The 22,597-nt window shown below is 42.2% G+C and overlaps 1 protein-coding gene across 6 annotated transcripts in view; it reads left to right on the top strand.

The window, feature by feature from the left end:
* Nucleotides 1-11,679: 11,679 nt before the first annotated feature.
* Nucleotides 11,680-22,597, top strand: part of DOCK10 (dedicator of cytokinesis 10) — a 144,857-nt gene continuing 133,939 nt past the window's right edge. For 2 of the 6 annotated variants that reach the window (XM_077785638.2, XM_085587684.1), the window contains exon 1: nt 12,777-12,934. In XM_077785638.2, coding sequence (XP_077641764.2) covers nt 12,821-12,934 — 114 coding nt within the window. In that variant the 5' untranslated portion in view covers nt 12,777-12,820. Of the gene's footprint in view, nt 12,058-12,776; nt 12,935-13,324; nt 18,404-22,597 lie in introns of those variants that run through there. The other 4 variants (XM_085587688.1, XM_085587687.1, XM_085587690.1 and 1 more) reach the window with 3 other exon arrangements.

The raw sequence follows: 22,597 nt of genomic DNA, 5'->3' as shown, positions 1-22,597 counted from the left end.
TGGAGGGATCTTGTGGAGAATATCCCACAGCAGCGAAAAGAAATAGCACACACGCCTTATCCAGCAGCTCCATGGCTCAGGCATGCATCTGAAATGCTGGAAATCCCAGATCAGCTTTCTATTTAGGTGAGTTAATCTGAATCCCTCTCTCCCAGGATAAAGCCCTAATAAACATATATACAGGGTTGAGGTATTCAGCCTTCAGACCAGAGTGTCTGCAGTGCAGAAGGACATCATGGACACTCTACAGCACCTTCCCAGTTTTCCTGAGGATTTTGCAGTCCCTTATTGCTGTGTGACTGTGTCTGTCTCTCAAAAGCAGCAGGGCACTGGACTTCCACCTGGACATGGTCACAGGCTGGTCAGAGCACATGGGAAAGCTGGAAGTAGAGGGCCTCACATCTCTATTTCCCTGCTGCTATAAAAATACTGGAATACTGTTGCCTTTTAGGTGCAGGCAACAACCAAATAAGGGTTCAGACAGAGAGGGCATGAAAACCTGGAGGTACTGGCAATTACCCAGAAGAGGAGAGGCATATATATCTGTGGGGGGATTTGCATCTTGTTTATCCTCTGTGCACTCTGTAGCCCAAATTGCCTTAGCAATAGATATGTCAAAACATTTGCATTCAGGCAGTAAAATTTTCTCTTTGACAGACCAGCTGACCTTCCAGAGCAGGGTTGTGCTATATCAGATACGTGGCACACTGAGAACACATTCTCACATGACATTCTCATAAACAGACTAAGGCAGCAGAATCTAGATTAAATCATCATTAGCTGAGTACACGACCAGCTGAAAACTGTCCAAAGGTCAGGTGTCAATTGGTTTGCTAAAACAGAAGGAAATTTCAAGAGAAAGCCGTCCTCAGCTTAACTGTAATAGATCTCTTGGCTACTGACATAACAGTAGAACAAAGTTGGTCTATTAACATTTGTAGATGATGCTGTGCAGGGAAGGATTGCAGTACTTTGATGTAGAAAACCAGAATATTCAGACATTTAATAAATGGTCTGAAATTCACCACTTGACATTTAGTCCAAAACATTGCATTTCAGATAAATTGGGTACTCAAACAGGAAAAAGGAGAGTAACCAGCCAAGCAGCAGAAAGATGCAGGAGTCTCACACCTCAGTGGAAGTACAAAGATGGTGATGTTACTGTGAGGGCAGATCTCTCAGTGATGAGAAAAACTAGAGAGCTTAGTCCAGGAAGACAAGAAGGCAGAAGGTATGTGGAGGAAAGAGACATAACACTAAGCCTTGAGGATATCCTTCACCCTGCCTCCAAAAAAGATGTGAACTCTTATGACCCCTATACCCTTACATGCCTTTTCTACATAAAGGCTTCCTTACCTAATCTGAGGTAAGTTGACATAAAAAAAAAGAGAATGTAAAATGGAATAAATAATGACAAGTGAATTGGGCTTTTAGGATTAATGGATTAATATTCTTTCTTGTTTAATCATCTAATTTTAACTTTCACTATAGGTGGGAAACCATTTGCAGGGACAAAGCTTATCTCCCACCTGTGACTAATCAGCTGGCAGAAACTCAAGTGTCACCCCCTCCAAGTGAAATCTGGGTAGGGATAGAGCTTTAAAGAGGGACTTTACACCGTGTATCTATGGGGAGGGAATGACTGTAACATCCCTATTTTTTGTTTATGGCACGTGTTATGTCTGATTTGCATGCATCATCGCACTTCTGTGTAAATGTAAAGTGATGAAAGGTGGGCCTAGAAATTTTAAATTGTTGGGGTCCACATAAAACAACATTTAAGGACACAGTCAGGGACTCCCTGCATGTTAAACTGGGAATTCAGGGAGCTATAATTATTAATGTGGGATTAGTCATAAATAAATATTAAATAGTCATAAAAGAAATCCTGATGTTAACCCCTGATGTTTTTGTTATTATCCCTCAAAGGAACTATTAAGTATTACAGATCTTCTGGCTGAGCAAGAATTATTCCAAAGCTGAAGAGATGGCCTAAAGGAAAATGGAGCAGCTCAGAAAACAGAGCAATAGTCTAATTGTGATGGGCCCAGAGATGCAGCCAAAGTCACCTGGACAGTTTATCATATAGGCAGATGCTGATGCTAGAGACTGATTTTTAGGTCTTGATATCTGCCTAATGAGCCCACTGCTCTAGGAGAAATACACACGCAGTAAATGCCTTTATGAATCTGCAGTATCAAGTCCCAGGCAGTGTACTAATGCAGCCTGTAATACTTGCATTTTCTGGTGTTATCTTTTATGTGTGACACATTTCAAGTTAGATTTTTTTCAGCTTTCTGACTACAGTTTTCTTTTAAGAACCATTGCTCATGACAATGGCACCTGCTCTGATCTCCACCTGCTGCTTGTAGTGCCAAAGCATTTCCAGTTTTCCTGTCCCACCAACTCTCCAAATGTGGGTAGTAGAATTTCTATTTGCTTGTCTTTGATCCACCCATGAGTGGATCATAAAATAACCCAGTGGTTTATTGCCTTATAAACGAATGAGGGACAGTGGTCTGTAGTGGAACCTCATTTGGGCCTGGAGGCTACAGGGACGTGTCACAAAATGGTAGCAGTAAGGAAAGTTTAAAAAACAGGTGGTTAACTATCATGGCATGTTGAAGGCAGAAGGTGGGCCAAGAATACCCCACATGACTGTTTCCACTGTAGAGGTAGCAGGGAGGGAAGGCTTTCTTTTAAACTTAAGTTTCTGCACCTGGGGAAATGAGCGGCTCTGTGTTCTACCGCACGGATGGTAAAGTAAAAGGTATCATATAGAAAAAAGGAGGTGGTAATTGCTGTAAAAATCTGCCCTCTCTGCCGCATTAATCAATCTATGGAAGTTGAATGAGAATGTGTGTAACTTCAGGAGAGAGTTTTTCCTCATGTTAAAGATGTACTTCAGTAGTAAGTTAGGAGGTCCTTCTTGCTTATACAGGGGAGAATGTCAAAGTCCAGTAAAATTAGTGGAATTAGTCCCATGAACTTTAATGAGATTTGGTCAGTCTCAATAACATGATGTATTGTTACTATCAAGTAAAAGCCAGAACCTGATAACAGCTCCAGAGTACAGCTGCAGGCTAGCTTTTAACACTCTTCTCTAGTTACATTGAGTATATAGAGTTACCCTAAGCAGAGTAACTTCTTATTCCATCTTGTTGAATGTGTTTATTTATGAGTACAGAAAGAGGAGAGATGTCTTGGCACCTGTCATTGCTACAGACAGTAAGAGAGGGGCAGAATTATTTTACATTGACTGATGCTGGCAGAAGTTCCTGTTCAGATTTTAGTTGGTCTCCATGGGTAGCTCTCTCCATTGGATGTTATGTAGCTATGGTATCCATCTGTGCTCTCATTTAATAACAAATCACTTTCTAATAATTAGTATTTTTGTACTCTGTTCTGTATTAGAACTTCTATTTATAGATTTTGTGATACACTCCAAAGATTCAAGAAATCCATCAGAAAGAAGACATTTGATTTTCCAGTGTGGAGTATGCTCATACAACCTGCTGCTTTAATTTACACCATACAAGTTACAGTCTGAGCTTGACCTCAAATCGGCCTTGTTGCTGGATAGGTGAAAAGGATTTTTGTTTAAAATACAATTATTTTTAGTTTATTAAGTGTCTAAATTTAAAGTAAACCTATTGCCATTCTAGTATTGCTGTTTGTAAATATCAAGTGATTGCTGGAGGGCACACAAACTTTATGTGGTGCAAGGAAATTGGACCCAGAGGCAGCTCTTATAGTCTAAAAAAATAGATTAAACTCTGATTTTCACTTACATAAATTGGTTACAATCAGCTGATAAGCAAACAGTTTATACTTCAAGGATGACATTTCCCCCTTTCTCCTGCCAATGCATCCATGTGAGCTTTTGAGGGGTTTTAGGATTTTTCCTGTTTGCCATTGAATAGGACAGAGGGAAGATAAGTTGACTATCTCCTTTTTCTTATTCCACAAGTTCCCTTGTAAGTGAAGAAGAAAGCAGCAAATTTTAGCAAAACTAAACTTCTAGAGAGTAAATTTCAGAATGCTTGTTTACATTTCTTTTCTGACACATGTTTATGGTGTAGCACTTTATTCAACCCTTCTGACTCAGAAGCGGGAGTGGGCCCAAGAGTATTCTAACTTGGAAAATTCAAGTCCCTGGATGTTTTATAAAGAGCCAGATTACATCAATCTGAGTGTTTTCCACAACTAAATCAGCCCTGGCAATAGTGTTCTTGCAGTGTCCAGACAAGGTTCCAGAGGGGTTGTAGGAGACATCTTAAACCTTTCTGCATTCTGGTGGCAAAGAGGGTGAGAAGATTTGGTCTCACTCAGAGCGTTTGTTCATGAAGTGAAACCAAAAGTGATTTCAATGACTTTGTGTGAGAGGCAAGAGTGGAAATAGAGAGCAAAACTTACCCCAAAGCCACATGATGTGACCACGTTTCCACTTCAAGAAGAAGGCTTTAAGAGCCTGTGTGTGTTTGTGGTAGGGACGGGGCTGCTGCTGTGGCTCCTACTCACTTTTCCAGCACAGCAACAGAACAAGAGTCTAAGAGGGAGCACAGGAAAGGCCTCTGCTTTTCCTGTGACATTTGAGGACAATTCCTCCCCCTGTGCAGGCAGGGTGGTGGGAGGAAGTCAAGGATAAGGGCAGAGGCCACTCACTGATGCTCCTGGCTGTATTTAGGGATGTGCAAGCTGGTGGATGCATTTCCTGAACAACCTCTTCCACAGTTTGAGTGCTCTGACTATGAACTCCAGCATCTAATCTTCTTTCCTTTTTTTTTTTTCCACAAATGGAGCAAGAAAAAAAAAAAAGTTCTTTCCTCCCAAAGGAAAGTACTGAATCATGTCCAGTACATTTATCCTCTTCACTTCCATCTGGTCATGCAGAATTTCCAGCCTCCAGCAGCTGCTTTCCCACTGTGGCAGCTGTACATTGCTATAGGTATGTTGCTGCACCCCAACAAACCACCAAAAAGAAAGGGGCAGCAGTAGGTTCAGCCTTTACTTCCTCCTGCTTTAAACTGGACCAAATAGAAACCTGTGTCTACCTTTATAAAAATGACTGAAATATATAATTGGCTTTCTGCCTTGTTTCTGTTACCTGCTTCATTATTGGTTACAGTTATGTCTTCCTTTTCTAAAGAGTTGACTCTCTGTATATATGCAGTGCCCAAGAGTTTTTGCAGAAGTCAGGTTGGCTGGTTTTGCTGTTCATTGTTTAATACCACATTTCTTATCATCTATGTGCTCTGTATGTTCATGCAGGGAAAAAAAAAAAAAAAGTGCAACATCTGCTTTTAAAAAAGGAAAATGCAACAAAGTATCCCACTTTTATCCAGGAGGATTACCCATTAAACAATGGTTACATTCAATTCTCATGTCAGTTCTTTTTCATTGGAAATTTTTACCTGTGAAGTAGCAGGCCAAACGCATTTTAAAATTTAAATTTAGAGGTCACAAGACCCATCCTATTAATCATTTCAAGCAGAAGAAAAATCAAGCAGACTATGTGTTTAGAAAAGAAAAAAGAGGATCCTGGAATGCAATCCTCAATGCCAAGTACATTTTGTATAGAGTATCATGGAAAAACAGCATTTAAAAACGGAAAGGTCAGGATCTTGACCTGTTTGACTTCCACAAATGGTAAAATATGCTTACTGTGAAAGAAGAGTATGTGCTATTGAAGTATGGAACATGAAAGTGAGAATTAAAAGCATGAAGACAATCTTGCCTTTGGTATCATCTATAAGTACAGTGAAAAATGTGCAGGTGGAGCACTTAACTAGAAGCTTCAAGCTGCTCTGAATATTCCTAAATTAAGACTGTGATCAGAGAGAATTACCTTAAGCTTCTGCTATTTTATATTTAAATTTTCTGCCAATTTTTCAAACTAGAGAGGTGGTTGTAATGATGCACACTTGTCAAGTGCTACATGGAACAGATAGTTTCTACTTTAAAAGGGAAAAGGCTGCTTGAGCTGTAGTTTAATTTGTGTGATTATGTGCATTTTCACCAATGCAAAACATGACAGAGATTTGTTTTTTGTGACAATGGACCTCAGTCTATTTACAAGAGGGCTGGTGTCACAATTAAATCATGCATGACATTGCATCAGTCATACCAATGGAGCATCTCAGCAATGTATGTTTAGTGTAATTGATAATGGAGTCATATTTGGAAATTGAGAACATATCAATCATCCAGTGATTAAGATTAACCTGAAATTGATTTGATGTGATCTTCCTTGCAACTTCCATGCTAGAATTTTATGAGAATTTCCAAAATGAATCTGATGACTCGGTAGAGAGGGGATGTGAAGAATGACTCTTGGAAGGGCTGCAGTGCTCAGTGCTGCCATGCTTGAGAATTCATAACATCTTTGCAGAGAGAAAGGTTTAAACACCAAGCTTGTTATTTTCTACACACTTAAGAAAAGCACTCTGTATTTAACGATGTCTGTGCCCCTGTGAGTGCCTGAGCACTTACAGGATGAGTGTCTCATGAATCACTGAGTAATGCTTCTGCTCCATAAAGGTGCTTAAATCCATGTGCGAATCTTCTCCTAAGAGGCTAATACAGCTGTCACAAATTCAAGGGTTTGCACAGCTGAAGTGAAAAGAACTTTTTTTTTTGTATGTTCCAGCTAGGTATTTATAATGCTGGTCTGAATGCAGTGTTTGGATGCTTTATAAACAGCACTGCTCTTGCACTTTCACCATAGTAAAAGGGAAAGTACTGAAACTGTTTATTAGGAGAATGATTAATGTGAATTATACAGCTGACCAGAAAATGAAATACAATATCTAGATGGATTTTTTTTTTGTGAAACTCCAGCTCTGAATGAGACTAATAGCTTAAAATTACCACTTAAATTAGTATTAATTATTTTTGTTCTTACAAGTATTTACACATAGCCATAAATAGCCTTGTTACTCATTTGGACCTTGTGAACTAAACATTTGAACCCCTTTATATTACACACATGGTGAGGATATCGTTTTTCCCATCTTCTAGAGAAAAGTCAGATACAGAAGATAAATCCTGCAGAATAGGGATCAACACAATTGTCCAGATTATTGCCTTAACCATTAGGTAGTGACCTGTCAGTTTAAAACCATGCCACATAAAAACTGACAGTAAATTTCATGCCTATTCATCATGCAACGACACATTACCCTAAAGAAACTGGTTTGGATGAATAAATGCTTCTTGTAGTGTTAAATTTAAGGGTGTTGGGATGGGAGAGGAGCTTATCTCTAGAGTTCAAAGCATGAATGAATTCAAGACATACTGGATTTTCTGGCTGCTTATGTGATTGCATGCCCTGGTCAGAGAAAACATTAAATATATATACATCTTTGTTTTCATTTAAAATGTGTACTTGAGTACTTTGGAGGTCTTTAAATATGGAGGTGGTTTTTTTGTTGGGTTTTTTTTTTAACCCTGCAGTGTTCTGTTCTTCTCAGCTTCTTGCATTTAACGCTCTAGAAGGACAAGAATTCTGCCCTGGCATTGTAATGAAACATGAGGTGGGTATGATATTCCATAATTAAGGAAAGATACTTTGACCTTATTGAACATGTAAAATAATTACACAGCCTGTCTTCTATAAGCAGTGTGTTTTCTAATAAGAAGAATTTATAAAAAAGATAAAAGCACCGTTTGCCCAGTGTTTTAGATTTACACTTAACTACTAACTTGATCCTCATTCATTAAAGACATACGTGTGTTAATTGATTAATAAAAACAAGTACACTGTGATCCATCAGTTGTAGCTTCTCAGTGATGAGCCTACATCCTCACAAATCTAGCAGAAATAGTTAAATTTATATGCATTCACAGACTAGGTCATAGCATGAAGCTTGAAATATTTAGAGCCACCCTGTGATCCTCTTACTTGCCTTGCTAAAATAGCCCTGCTGATGCCACTGTGCTTCTACTGAGACAGCTACCCTTTCTCTAAGGGTAAATAAAAGGGCTGGAAACTTATTTCTCTTAATATCCTTTATGCTATAAGCCTATTTTTACAGAGTGTAACCTTTGCAGCAGTGGGCCTGTATGTGTAGATATTAAAGGCACATGCAAGAGTATTACTTTTGCAGTTTTTAATTTGAGTGGTGAAGGATGTATTTGGTGTTTGCAAGTTTTAATTTCCTTCTGTTGCTATCTTGTGTTATGACACATTAAACTTCCAACAGATCTATCACCTCGAATTTGTTGAGTTCATCCACTGGGGGATGAATCAATGCAGATGCAGAGCAGTAGCAGCTGTGGAGGGAGCTCTCCTCAGGGCTGGGGGAGTGCTGTGCCTGAGCTGTGTTCCAGAGCAACCACAGTCGTCCTGTGCAGGGCAGGTGCCTGTGAGCAGGTGGGATGTCATGTTCTGCAGGTGGCAGAACAATTCAACATTGTGCAACAGTGCAATTTGTAACAAACCAGATGGAGTGGCAATTACCTGGGAAGTGAATAGTGAAGACCAAAAAGTTTCTGAGTTACTGGACCAATGTAAAAGGCACTTGCATTTAGAATCGTGTTAAAGGAGTCAACCTTCTTGTGCTATTAGTAGTGATGGAGATTCCCAAAATCTGTGCAGCAAACATCTGCATCAGCATTTAGTGACAACTGAAAACTGTCCTAAAATCTAAGGAAGGTCTCACAGACAGGGAAATTCTTTACATTGCACACAGGAAAGTCTTCAAAGCCCAAGAGAAAATGAAGCTGCACTTTAGAGTATGTTTTGGGGGTTTTTCAGCTCAGATGATAAAAAAACCACAGCAGTTAGTTTCACTTTGCAGTTAGTGTGCTGATAATGAGATAGAAACGCATTTGTGGTCAGGGGCAGAAGAAGCAGGGGTGGGGGAAGGTGTGAAAAAATGAAAAAAATGTCTTGAATGCTTGTGTGCACCAGCTCAATGGTATAAGAAATAACTTTTTCACTAATCAAATTAATGAACATTTCAAGGACAAAGAAAACTTAGGTAAAATGTTTAAATACACTTCTGAGTAACCTGTTGGCGTGAACTAAACAAAGCTGGATGTCTCTGTTAGAAAACTAATGCATATTGGGTAAGTTGTGCCAGTACAGACATATAAAATGCCAGATTTCTGTGATTTTCTTCAAAAGGCAGTTATAGAAATGTTAGATTACCAAACATGCTAAAGAAGCAAACCTAAACAGTGTCACTATCTTTTGTTTTGCTGTAAGCCTGGGGGAAATGGCCACTGCGGGAAAGGGAGTCAATTCTTTGATGCAATTGTGAGAAAGTGGAACTTTTGACTATTCAAGCTTATACACAGTTGTAAAAGAAAATAGTTTTCATGATCTTGTGTGGAAAACCAGGGCTGTGGAAAACCAGGGCACTGGGAATATTTATCTGTCTGCTCTAGGATGTCCTGACCCCAGGGTAGCACTGACTTTGACCCTTATTCATGGAGAAACTTCCAAAGCCTCAAGGTAAATTAGAAACCACAAAAGTGTGAAATAGGTTATAGAGATTGTAGATAGTAGTGTAGTATGTCACATGGGTGAGAAATTTAGGTTTTAGGATTTTTAGTATGTTATAGATGGGTTCAAGATGGAGGATATACGGTATTGTCTTGAGTTCCTTTCTTCTTTCTTTTTCTTCCTCTTCTTGGCTTTAGGTGGTATCTTGTAATTGGGTAGAAAAATCTGCATTGCAGGTCTTTAGGGGTCAGTTATTGGAGTAGAAAGGAAAATAATTTAGGTGTCACTTCTTAATTGGGTAGCTTAATTTTTGATCAGACTTAAAAGACCTTGCAACATGAGGCTGTTAGCCATTTTTGTGCTGTTTTTCCTGCACGCAGAGTCTGGTGCAGACAGTGTGCTGAAGTTTTGATAAGATAACAATAAACGGAAGCTGAAGACTGAAAAAGTCCAATGTGTCTCTCGTTCCTGACACAGAACTGCTCCAGGAGGGGCTCCCCTGCCAGGGGAGCCCCCAGGGAGTTGCCCAACTTGGGGCCCTGCAAACTCACAGTCTTGCTAAGCAGAGACAAGACTCACATGGCCTTGCTTTTTAATGCAACTGCAAATTAAAGGTTTTTACTTCTGATTAGCAGTGGTAGTGAAACAAAGTTTTTCCAAACATTCTTGAAATTTGAAAAAAAGTGTTCCAGATCCAAAGCCAACCTTGAGTGTGAAACCCAGTCCACACAGTTACTGCCAACCATTTTATGCTGTGCTGAATTTGTTCTCCATCAGTGATGCTATATCCTCCATCTCTCAGGGGCAGCCTTAAGTAGTAATAGGAATAGACTTCAAACTCATGCTTTAAGAATGACTTGTTTCTGTAAATCAAAATGTCTAGTCCTAGATCAGTTGGATATGCAAAGTTACAGCTCTACTGTTGCTGCTATTTTGCTAATGATAATGCGTTTATCAAGGTAAAAGTTTTTTAAAGGTGGAGAACTAACAGCTTATAGCATATACACCTTTTTAGCAGAACCACACTATGGGGTACCCAAAATCAAATGGAATGCCTCTTAGGGAGTGCAGTGGCCTTGTGCAACAACTGTCTGAAATCTGAAAACCAAAGAACTTCTGAAATACAGAAGAACTGGGAAACACACCCAAAGAATTACTCTTGCATAAGAGATTTTGGAAAACAAACACATGCATGTAAAATCCTGGACACTTGTGCTTGGCACTATGTGTGACAATTTGAGAGACTCAGCTTGTCTTTGACAGAGTCAAAGGGGATAGCCATTTCCTAGACTATCCCTGAATGTTTACTTAGAAGGATGATCATAAAAAATGTGTTCTATTTAATCCTACTGCCTTTTTCTTTCTCATTATTTGAGTATTTGTGGATATTTCTTGCTTCCCTGCAGGCTTAAAAATGTTTGTAGTGTAGAAACAGCTGGCTCCTTTACTTCTTGATGTTTACTAATACATTTCAGCAGCCAAATGTTCACTGACAAGTATCTGCATATTCACTCAACCCCAGCTTGCCCATGTGCAGTTGTGAAGGGAGAAGTATTGTGGAGCACAGGCTGCTATTGCCTGACCACAGAGCTGACCACATCTGAGCAGGAGCAACATTACTGTACCCAAAGACAGGAATGGCTGGACATTTTTGGTCTGCTTTATGGTGATGATTTTCTTAAAACCATTTTTCAGAATGTACATGTATGTACTGAATGGAAGAAACCATTCATTTTCTTTGTCCTTTCTCACATACGCAATGTGTGCTTTCTTTGCTGTCTGCAATAAATTGCAGTCAAATTTATTCTAAATTACATCCTTGTGTTGAGGCAGAATGCTTCCCTAGTCTCTGAGGCTACTTTTTTGTTTCTTTGCAACATCAGGCTGCATTCCTAAAATGAGCGTTATATGGATTGTTTGCAAAATTAATGGGATCTCCTTTTTCATCTCACAGTAGCTTTTTGTGTCGAATTTCTCAAGAAGTGTTTTCCAATCCAGTACTGATTGGAAAAGAGCTTTAGCTTCAAACAAATGTCATCGCCAAGATATTACAATGTAGCACCTGTTGCCTGGCTAGACTAGAGAACTTTATTGCTTCAAAACCATTCTGGAGGACACTTCAGATAATTCACTTTATGGGGAAACATTTCCATTGCAGAGCAATACTTAAACTCTCTTATCATTGCTGCCTTTCTATCTTCAGTAAGCTTGGAGGACAGAACTGGGAGCCATGAGGAGGCTGCAGTGAATTTGTACCACATTGCAACCTGCTGTGTCTTACAGACAGCTACATCAAAGCACACACGGTGCTTCTGGGCAAGGGCCTAATCCAGGAGTTCTTGCAACACTTAATTCCCTAATGCAAAATCTAGCTAAATGTTAAATGACTCTGTTGGATTTTGCGTTTTAGCACCTTTGCAGCTTCAGCTGTTGCCCTCACGTGTGTACTGCAGTGTTGCCCTTCAGGCATTACACCTGAAGCTCTCCGAGTTTCATTTCAATCTTTTCTTACAGGGATTGCCATGCACTCAGGTGTGTCATCTCCTATGGTTACCTCCTTTCCCAGTTTAACTGGAGAAAGAAAACTCCGCATTACAGAGGACAATGTAAGTATTATTGTGCAAAGAAATTAAGATACTGCTCTCAGCGATCCTTTATTCTCCACATTGCAACTTTAGTGTTAAGGCATAAAGCTGTGTTCCTACTAACAGAAGGTGTGATCGTTGTGCTGGGGGCTGGGAGAACTGTGACTATTGTGTAACTTCTGTGAGCTTAAATGGCTAAACTTAATCGTCAATCGGCTGAGTTTGCCGCGGTGAAGAGAGGGACGGCAGGACTGGGAGACATCCAGCCTTGATCTGTGCAGGCTCTCCGTGCTGCTCGGAGGATGCTTTCTAAGAGCTCAGTGGACGGTGGTGATGACCAGAGAGTGGATTTCTCGTGAAACCTGGTCACCACTTCGGTTTCATCCCCTGAACCGCGTTCCCACCTTAGCTCGCGGTTAACGCCAAGAGCAGCTCTTCCTGTGCGGAGCCCACCCGCAGCCTCGCCGGGAGAGCATCCTTCGGCGAGCACAGGCGCGGAAAGCGGCGCGGCTGCCCGGCCCGGCTCGGGCTCCCCCGGAGCCCCCCGTGCCTCCCGCTGCGCAGCGCTCGCAGCCGCCGGGCCGTGCCCGCCGCCCCTCGGGCCGGCGCTGCCCCGCCGCGCACATGGCCAGCGCGGGCGGCCCGGGGAGGGTCGGCGGGCGGCCCCCGCCCCGCACACCTCCCCCGCGCGGGGGGAGCGGCGGGGAAACCCCCAGTTCCGCTTCCTGACGGCGCCGCGGCCCGGGCGGGGAGCGGCGGCCGGAGCGCGGGGCTGCCGGCGCCCATGGCCGGCGAGCGGACGCGGCGCTTCACGCGGAGCCTCCTGCGGCCGGGGCAGGCGGCGGAGCTGCGGCACAGCGCGGCCGCCGCGGCCGCCAGCGGGCGGCTGCAGCTGCGGGTGAGTGCGCGGGGCAGCGCCGGCGGGCGCCGGCACCGGCCCGGGTGCGAGGCGCGCTCGGCTCCGGGGAGAGCGCGGCGGCGGCGCCGGGAGCCCCGGCCCGCCCGGCCCCGAGCGGAGCAGCCCGCGGGCAGCGCCTCCCGCGCCACGGCCGGCGGCTGACAGCCCTCGCTGACATTCCCCTGACATTCCCCCTGACAGCCCTCGCTGACATTCCCCTGACATCCCCCCTGACAGCCCTCGCTGACAGCCCCGCCGGCGGCCCGGCATCCCGCTCCGCGTTGGCCGGTGTCGTGTCCCGGTGGCTGCGCTTCGCGGCGGCGGCGCAGCGGGAGCGGGGAGCGGCCGGGCGGAGGGGACGGGCGCGGCGCTCGGCCGGGACGGGCGCGGGCTGCCCGGTGTGTGACAGTCCCGTGCGTGTCGGTCCCGCACAGCCCGGCTGTCAGTCGCGACCAGAAGCGTGCGCGCTCCGGTGATTTCCGCTGGAATCCCCGCGCACGAAGCCTCAAATGCCACGGAAACACACAACACCCTGTTCTTCCTTTTAAAATGCTCTGCACGAGGCTTCAGGCCCCGTGTCGCTCCATCAGTGGAGTTATCTCCACCGTTATGTAGTTGTGCCTAAGTCCTTAGCTGGTAGGCATAGACGGCAAATCGCTGGGGCTCACGAGCCTTTTCAAATCTCTAGGTATTTATGAGTCATTTATTAGCCATTTTGGTATTAAGATACCTTTGGACTTTAAACTGTATGTTATGAGACTTATATGACTCTTTAGATGATTAAGCATATCATTTCTGTGAATCATTTAATTCCGATAAATATTTTCATTTTCTAGTCTTTCAGGCGAGACAGCTCATGAAGTAGAGGGAAAGTTTTAAGTGAAAGGTCACCACTCATCAGTTTAGCCCACAGCCCACAGCTGTAATACATTCTCTCTGCATAAAACAGAAAGCATTTCTGCAAGTGAGTTCCCATAAAGTTTGTGGGCATTTTCCATCATCTGAGGAGTCTTGCCCAGTACAGATGGAGAGCTGTGCTAAAGCGACTGCTGTGTTTAGACACAGCAGTCAATTCACAGTTCCTAGTTACCTCCACACCAAATGTGAGTTGTTTTCTTTACGTCACTAGATTTGAAGCACTTTTACAGTTAGCTTTGAAGGTCATCATAAAGTATTCCAAAACTCATGATTTTTGAAAGTTTAGAAGAAGTTACACGTCGCTTCTGACTTTCCACAAATGTTGTGTGTGCTATGTCAATTCCCAAAGCATCTCTACAACTGCACCACCAACAGATTTACATGGTCTCACCTGCTGGGCACAGAGATCAGAATTTGGCTCATTATCAAACAAGATGCACTACAGTGATGGAGTTTTGGTGGAAACCCTCAAGGAACCATCATGGTTGGTTTGGGCTGTGACCAGACACTGTGCTGAGTAGCTGTCCCCTAAGAGGCAATGTTTCAGTTCAAGTACCATTATTGTATTGTCTCATTGCATCTTGGAGTATTATAAATGAAGTTTTGTTAGCAATGTATTTTACTCTGCTGTCCCTTTGCTACAGGAATGCAGAAACAAAACAGAATGAAATTGATGAAGCAAATCTGAAATTGATGGTCTGCTTCCTAGAGGATGGTGGTGTTTTTAATGTGTTGCTAACAAAACTTAGACTGCTATCTTAATATAGCATTTAATTACTCCTCATGTATTCACATTCTATTTTATTCAATCTTTATTTTGTTCAGTCTTTAAACTTCAGTTCCAGGGTGACAAAAATCATCTGCCACTTCTGTGAGACTATTGTGAGACTTCCTGTTGCCTGATGAAATACACTGGTGCTGGATTTCATCACGGCTTTTGATGCAATATCTGAGGCAAATACAGTCAGATCTGAAAAGATGGTCTTTGAAAGATACTGAAGTTAAGATTTGAAGATGCCAGACCAAATTCTGGTTTCAGTTATACTGCTCAGTGGGATCACTTAGGGACTTCCAGATGTGTTTTATTCACCAGCAGGCACAATGGTTCTGAAGTCTGAGTTGCTTGCTGTGTTGAATACGTACAGCTCTGGGGAACTTAATGGAGTTACCATCTTTTTACCATACTTTTTCGGGTTGCCAGTAATGTTGCCTCTGAAAGACAAAGTTTTATAACAAGCCTTATGCTGAGGTCTCACGACTGAGTATAAAGCTGCTCCCTTCAGGGTTAAATCTTTTCTACCTACATCAGCTGGATTGAGCAGAATTAACCATTGTATCTTGGCTAGCAGATGTACCAGGGTTGCAATTTGGGGCTTCCAGGTGGAGCTGTGGTGTTCTGTCCTGCCTCTGGATCTGTAACACAGAAGGCCAGGGTGGCAGGTCTGCTGAGGTGTGCTAGGGTTCCCTCCAGCCTCTGTGCCTTACAGTCAGGGATGCTGGGATGGCACAGCCATTGCAGTAAAGCTGTGTTGCTTTTGTAAAATAGTTCCACAGAACCTGACATTTCTGGCTGAATTTCAACTGACATTTTGTACCAGAAGTGAGTATTCCCACAGAAAAGAAAAATTTGATGTATTCAGTGAGGTCTGTTGGTTCTCAGCACATCTTGCTCTGGATGTATCAGCATCTTATATTCCAGTTATACTAAATCTGGTTTGTGTTGGAGTGTCCTGAAAGTTGGTTCAGCTGCTATTAAGAGTGCAAATAACTGGCAGCTACAAAGGAGGGAAAGCATAAACATGTAATGTGTAAAGAATAACATGTAAAGAGCAAAGAACTAAGTCTTCTGGTACTGCTTTTGTGTATGTCCTGTACTGAGTTGCAGCTGGACTTCTGCTGGTAACATTTGGACAGCACCTGCTCTAGGTGCAGCCCTTCAGTTCAGTAGGAGAACAGGGATCAAATGTCTAAACCATCTTAGAGAAAAGCGAAATGTTGTGTCTTACAGCTCTTTACTGTTTTCATATAGATTTCTTCTTCTATTGTGTCCTTCACCTTTACTTTTGCTCATTTATTCATTTAATAGTTGCTAGTGTTCAGCACACAATTCTGTTTGTAAAAAAAGAAGGTGCCATTATAATCAGGAAAAATGAGTTGGCAGAAGTAAGGATGTTTGTCATTTGGTGTTTAAGAGAGGAACTTCTGCAGTACCCTGAAAGATAAAAAGTGGAAAAAGAGATTGAAGGTGGAATATATGTGTGTATCTTGCTGGTAGGGGGTAGTAACTGCAGTGTTTGGCAGAAGCAACACATTCTACATTGATTACCCAACTCTGCAGCAGGTGGGAGGAGTGATGCTATCAGGTGTTAATGGTGTATGGCTGTACTTCAGCTTGTTTCCATTGCCTACTCAAGCTTTCAAGTAGTAATGGCAATACACCAAACTACCTGGTGAAATAGATCAGCATCATCTAGAAGGTAAATAATTTATTGTATTTTGAAACTTTGATGTGAAATTCTTTGTCTCTTCTAATAGAAAACACTTGTTTGAAAGTTGCTTTATGAACACTCACTGCCACTGCCCAGGGGAGCTGAATAGCCACGCACAAGAAAGGGAAATTAATATGTCTGTTGCTTCATTTATGTCTGTCACTGCAGCAGTATTCTACTGGAAGTTTTTAAAATGGGGATGGGCCAGTCAGTTCTCCTAGAAATCAGCTTGCTAACTGCTTAGCTAGTACTGCACTTCATGTTATACTATTATTTCCAGATCTCAATTAATTTGGCTAAGTACTGCTGGCTGCAGTCCTCTTCCTTTACATAAAGTGTTGTGACACTGTTTTTATGAAAGAGCTGTGGCAGGTCTTGCTCCTCATCTCTCTCCATCGTTAAACAAGTTAATAGCAGTCTGGAATTGGGCTGTTGCTCCACATGTCTTTTTTTTGGCAGAGGTTTCTTTCCATCCCACTGCAGCCAAGCACAGAGTTGTGATGTCCAATCCCTCAGTACTGGCTCTCTCTCACGTGGAAGGCTGGATTACATGGCTCTCTCTTCTGCACAATATGGGTTCCTCTCCTTTTCACCTCACCTGGGGCCACCCTAATTCCTCCCTGAAAGAATAGATCCCCTTAGTTTCCCAAGTGTATTTTATGTAGTATGTACTTTACAAATAATAAATAACATCTCTGTTTATATTGTGGTTGTATGTTTCTAGTTTTGTGTGGGTAATGAATAGTTTTGTGACTCCAGTGGTGTGTTTTAGTCTCTCAGGAAGAGTGATGTTTGGTTTCCAGCCTCACAGGGAGCACCCACTGCCTTGGTACCTGGATAACGATGCCAGACCTTGGGCTGTGCCTGCTCTGTGTGGCCTCTTCTGGTTAAGTGATTGGGCTGGCATGTTGTGAATGAAGTATCACTGAAAGCCTCATCTGCTGAGAAGGTACAACAGATACTGAGCTACTCCAAAAACAGAAACTGCACTGTGAAAGACTCCTTTCTCCTGAGGATGTTCTGATGTCTTCTGTTAGTCCAGAGTGAACCCAAGTAATGCATTTAAAAAGACAATGAGTCTGTCGTGGTCTTGTACCCAAAATAGACTCTCTATGCTTGCACATAGATGCACAGTCACTGTCTTCACACACCAGCCACTAGATTTTTTGTCTATTTCTCTGTGAAAAAAAGCCCAAACTGGTGCAGTAATCTTAAGAGCATGTGCATACAGAGGAAGCCTCATCCTGGTCTAGTGCTTGAGAGAGTTTGTTCATGACACTGGTGTAAGGGAGAATCTCCTGCAGGTCTGGAGCTGAGTTCTGTTATGGCAGGCCTTGGCATTTGAGATAAGTTAGGGTTTGCTCAGAGCTGACAATTTGACAGGCATATTTAGAATGTTAACGACCTTGTGCAATGTTGAAATATTAAATAGCTTGTTTATATTTGTAATTCACCTGTGAACCTTGTTCACGAATCTATACTCTAAAACTTACCTTTCATTTATGGCCTGTGTGACATCCCTTACTAGTTCAAGCACATGACCCACATTATTTGCAAGTAGTCTCCTTTATTAACCTTTTTTTGTTGTTGTTGTTTTGAAGTGTCTGACAAGTAATCCTTTAGATGTTTTTCAGCTGGGGTATCCCAAGAACTCTTGGTCTGGCCCGGGCAAGGCTCTGATTGCTTTCAGCTGGCTGCTGGAGCTCAGATGTAAGGGTAAATCAAGTAAAGGGTACAGACAAGAATGCACTACTTGCACATTCTCCAGCTGCAAGGCTCCCTCCTCTGCAGGCAGACAAAAGGGGCAAAGTCTGCTTCTGAGCAATTCTGGGAACTTCAGCTGGCACTGGGGATGAAATTCATGCAGAAATGAGGAAAAGGAGATAAGGGAGCAGAGCCTCAGAGAGGGTGAAGACAGAGAAGGGAAGAAAATGGTTTAGAAAGAAGAAAAGCATTGGAGAAAATGGGGGAAAAAAGAAAAGACTTTGTGGGGAAGGAGAGGCTGAAGAAGACGATCAAACGAAGGAAAGAATCGAAGAGAGCTGCAAGAAAGTTTCATCAGGTTGGTGAATAACTTGTGCAGATAAGCATTAATGTGCACCCCTGGGCAGTCATTTAGGAGGTGGGGAGACCCTGGCACTTGGATTTAAATGCAAGGTTTTTACTCTTGTCTTGTGTCTGTTGCTTGACTAACTCTTTTCTTTTAAATTCATGTAGAGTCAGCTTGTGTAACTCAAAATGTTCTCAGTTTGTAGAAGTTGCCTTAACATTTTTCCTTTTGCCTGCAAGGTTAAATAAGGGGTCTTGAGAGAGAGAGAATGAACATCAATACCAAAGAGAAGCTGGAAAATTAAGTTTTGTGTTGGCTTTGGAGGAGGATGGATATACAGAGAGATAGCTTAATATTGTTGTGGTTTATAACAGGCAATTCTGCAGTGCATATGTCGCTTCCAGAAGTCAAAACATGTTTGTAACTTTTCTAACATAAGGTCAAAGGCCTATGAAGTAGTGGCACAGATGTGATTTTTACAGAAAGATTTGCTTGTCGTATCTATATTTTTTCTAGTTTAAGATTCCCTGCATTTCATGGAACTCAATAATAATTTTCTGAATCTAAATTATACTTGCTGTCTGTTTTATAACAATTGTATATTCTTATTTTAGCAAATACCAACTTTATTCCTGTTTTTGCTGATAAGAAAAACAAAACACCAGGAGCTAACTGCCCAAGTTCATGCACTAAATCTATAGTAAAAGCCAAGTTTATCCTTCTCACAGGCTGCCCTGCCCCACATGGTTGAATAATTTGCCTGGCTTCATAATCCCCCCCTACTCCTCTCATTCCTGACGTGGGAAAATGTTTCACTCTCTTGAAAAATGTAAGAAAACTGAAGGCTGCCTGTCCTTTGCATGCTTGCTTAGTGTAAATGACTTCAGTGCATGTTGTCCCTTTCTGGGCAGAGCACAGACTCCAAATAGCAGTGTAAAGGAGGGCACTGAGCTGCATAAGTGTTAGATGGTGATGTGTGTCAGTGAAGCCTTCTGGAGCTGGGAAGGCTTTTTCTACTTTTCTATTCTTTAAATTTATCTATTTTTTTTTTTTTTAATTTCCCAAGTCTCCTTACCCCTCCTCCATTTTTTAGTTTGGGTGCTCTAGGCAGTATTCTATTATTCTTTCTCCTTCATGTCCATGATGCATAATCACAACCTAAATGCATGGCTTAAATACATCTTTTGTAGATTACTTGTCATTTCTAGTACTAGATTTTCCTTCATGATACAGACAGGAAGAGGTCAATGTTGCATTTTTGTTCTTAAATTTTACACAGGAAGAGAGTTCCCTTGGAGCACCTGGGGGTAGGTGGTGCTGCCCAGCCTCTTTCCCAGTGTTACACTGGGAGCAAACATCCAGCCTCTTTACTTGGGTACTCTAAATTTACTTTTCAGCTGGAACCCAAATACTGCATGTTTTGGAACACAGTGTAATGTTTTGAGATGACATAATATAGATGTTCTTTAAGCTTGTATAACTTGTACATCAGATGGGGAAATGTGGGTATGTTTGTGACGTGTGTGGGTTCACACTGTGCAGACAGCAGTGTGGAGTGCAGCTACTGCAGTTCATTGGGATCCCAGGAAGGCGTGGGGAAAGGGAGGTGGGTACTTCCCTCCAAGGAGAGTCTTCTGCTGCCTCTGTGAAACAAGGTTTTATCTGCAGACCCAAAGAAAAAAAAAAAAAAAAAGGAAACCCCAGAAGTTGAAAAATACACTGTATTACATTTTAAATTCCTAATGCAGCCATTGGAAAATAACAGTTCACTTTCTGCTAAACTTTCTTTGCCTTATTGCTGTTGAGCAGTTGTATAATATTAATTGTACTGAAGCTTAGTATGCAGTCAGCATTGCAGTGTAGTTTTTCTTTCATGGAGTGTGGAGGAAGTGGAGGGTGATTCTGTCACTGAGTCTGAAATGGGCTGCTCAGGTGAGAGAGTAATGTTGGCTGACTTAAAGCAAACATGATCCTTGATTACTTTGACATGTTGACCTAAATTAAATTATTTAGATATAACAAAATTTAATGAATGCAGTTGAATTGGATATGATAGAGGGGGAGAAAAGGCTTCATTTTTTTATGTGTTGCTATTTATCAACAAGAGTAATACAGAAATATTCTCTCTGAAAGTGGAGTGATTAGGAATGTTTAGAATAGCAAAAAGAAAATATGTTATATTTGTATTTTAGTTTTTAAATTGTCATCATCTAAATGTATTGCTTGCCTATGCTAGATGTACCTGCTTTGGTAACCATGTTTAGATTGATGATTTTGAGGAGTGTACTGCTAATTTATAGGCCAGAATGAAATTCTGGACTATTAAGTGTCTTGTGGCTCCACTTTTCTAGGGCTAAATTAAAAGCTCCCCACATGGGGAGCACAATGGCTCCTGCAAACAAGGTCTAGAAGCATATTTTATCCAAAAGCTGCCTGGAACATTTCAACTAAGGGTTAATGTGTCCATCTTTTGATGTGAATTCTTTTGATGCAAATTCAGTGATCTTTGTTCTGGATTGGGTTTTTATTGTGCTTTAGGGGCAGAGGTTGGCATAGTTTGAAGGAAATGTATTTTTAAAGAGTGAGAATATTCTCCTGTGATCTGAATGTTTGCCAGCCTCTGGGGCAGAAAAAGTGCATGGCAGAGGGACATGAGGAGAGGGAGGGGGAAGACTGCTGTGGTATCCTCTGGCCACAGTGGTGTGTAACAAAGTCATAAACTATTTCTTCTGCTGTGAGGTGCTTGTTGCAGCTTCCTCCTTGCCCACTCTCTACTCGCTGCCTTCTTTCCCTCTTAGTCCTGTGCAAGCTCTGGCAGCCCTGGAGGGAGTGTGAGCCAAGAAGTCAACAGAAGAGAGGAAGGAAAGGCTGCCTATACCCAGCCACTGCAGAACGTGCGTTCGGTCTGAGGGAGGGCAGGGTGCCAGTCCTCCACAGCCCCCTTCTCTCCCCTTCGGAAGCAAGCACAGCGCTCCTTTCCGTGCTCTGAGAAGGGGCAGGAGAAAGGATTCAGAGCTTGGTGAGTCTTGGAGTGAAAGTGGTGGGCTGAAGTCAGCCTGGGGGCTATTGATCAGACTGTGCTTGTTTAGATAATCAGTCATCTTTGGAGCCTGGCCTGTGAAAGAGCTTTCTCCATTGCTGTGCAAGTACCATGGCACAGGCCAGGCTTGATGTCTTTTGTTAGGAATGCCTCTGTTGCATTTCACAGGCCATAAATAACTTGTGGTATTTGTAGCAATCTCAGTCTCTCTTTGAAGATACAAGTGCACAGCCTTTTTCCTGGCTTCCCTTTTATTCTTCTTTTTTTGTTACTTAGCCTCAAGTGGTCTCAAGTCTGAAAAGTGGTTCAGGGGCCTAAATTTGGCCATCCTTGGGATAGAACTGTTTTGTGTCTTTGAACTTCAAGCTATATGGAACAAAATGCATAGAAGTTTGTTCTACTGAACAGTGGTGTGTTGACAGGGAGAGACCTTGGGAAAGCAAGTTCTGGGTCGTACCTCTTATTCTGTGTGCAGAGAGAAAGGGAGTGATGAGTAAGTATTGAAACCAGTAATGAGCAGACACTGATATTCTAGAATAGCATGCAGTGCATGAATACCTTTTGTATTCACATATTTGCAATGCATAGTAAAATATGTGCTGAGCCATCATGTTTCTGTTGTCAGTATATAGGCACACAGTCTTCCCCTTCAATTCATGGGTAGCAGGTGGACTTCCAGCAGTGGATAGAGAGCAATTACAGAAGCAATGCAGATGTTAAATACCCTGCACGGCTCTCCTCTGAAAGCAAGTTACTGAAAAGCATCTGCCATTTCCAAAGCTGCATCTCACTTTAGGCAACAGTTGCCTTTTACATGAGTGAGAGTTGTCTCTTGCTTTGAGCTGTGTGATTGCATCGTGCCTCTGTTCTGCTGACACCCTTCCATTAAACAGCTGAAATCACAAGCACTGATGGAAACGGAGCTGTACAACATTAAGTAGGGTTGAATTGTACTGGTCTCTTTAGTGCTGCATGAATTTATCCTCATTGCTTCCCTTGAATCAATGAAAACTGTTTTGGAGGTTTTGTAAGAGAACCTACACAATACAAATCCAGGAAGTCCATGAACAGATATTTGGCTTTTCTGGTCAAATAATAACCTGTGATTTAACAGTAATGCTAGGAAATCCCTAATATAAATGGAAAAAAAAATTGTAGTCAAGGTA

The sequence above is a fragment of the Lonchura striata genome, chromosome 9 (genome assembly GCF_050655825.1).
Source record: "Lonchura striata isolate lonStrDom1 chromosome 9, ASM5065582v1, whole genome shotgun sequence".
NCBI lineage: Eukaryota > Metazoa > Chordata > Aves > Passeriformes > Estrildidae > Lonchura > Lonchura striata.
This window is presented reverse-complemented; position numbering and strand designations above follow the sequence as displayed.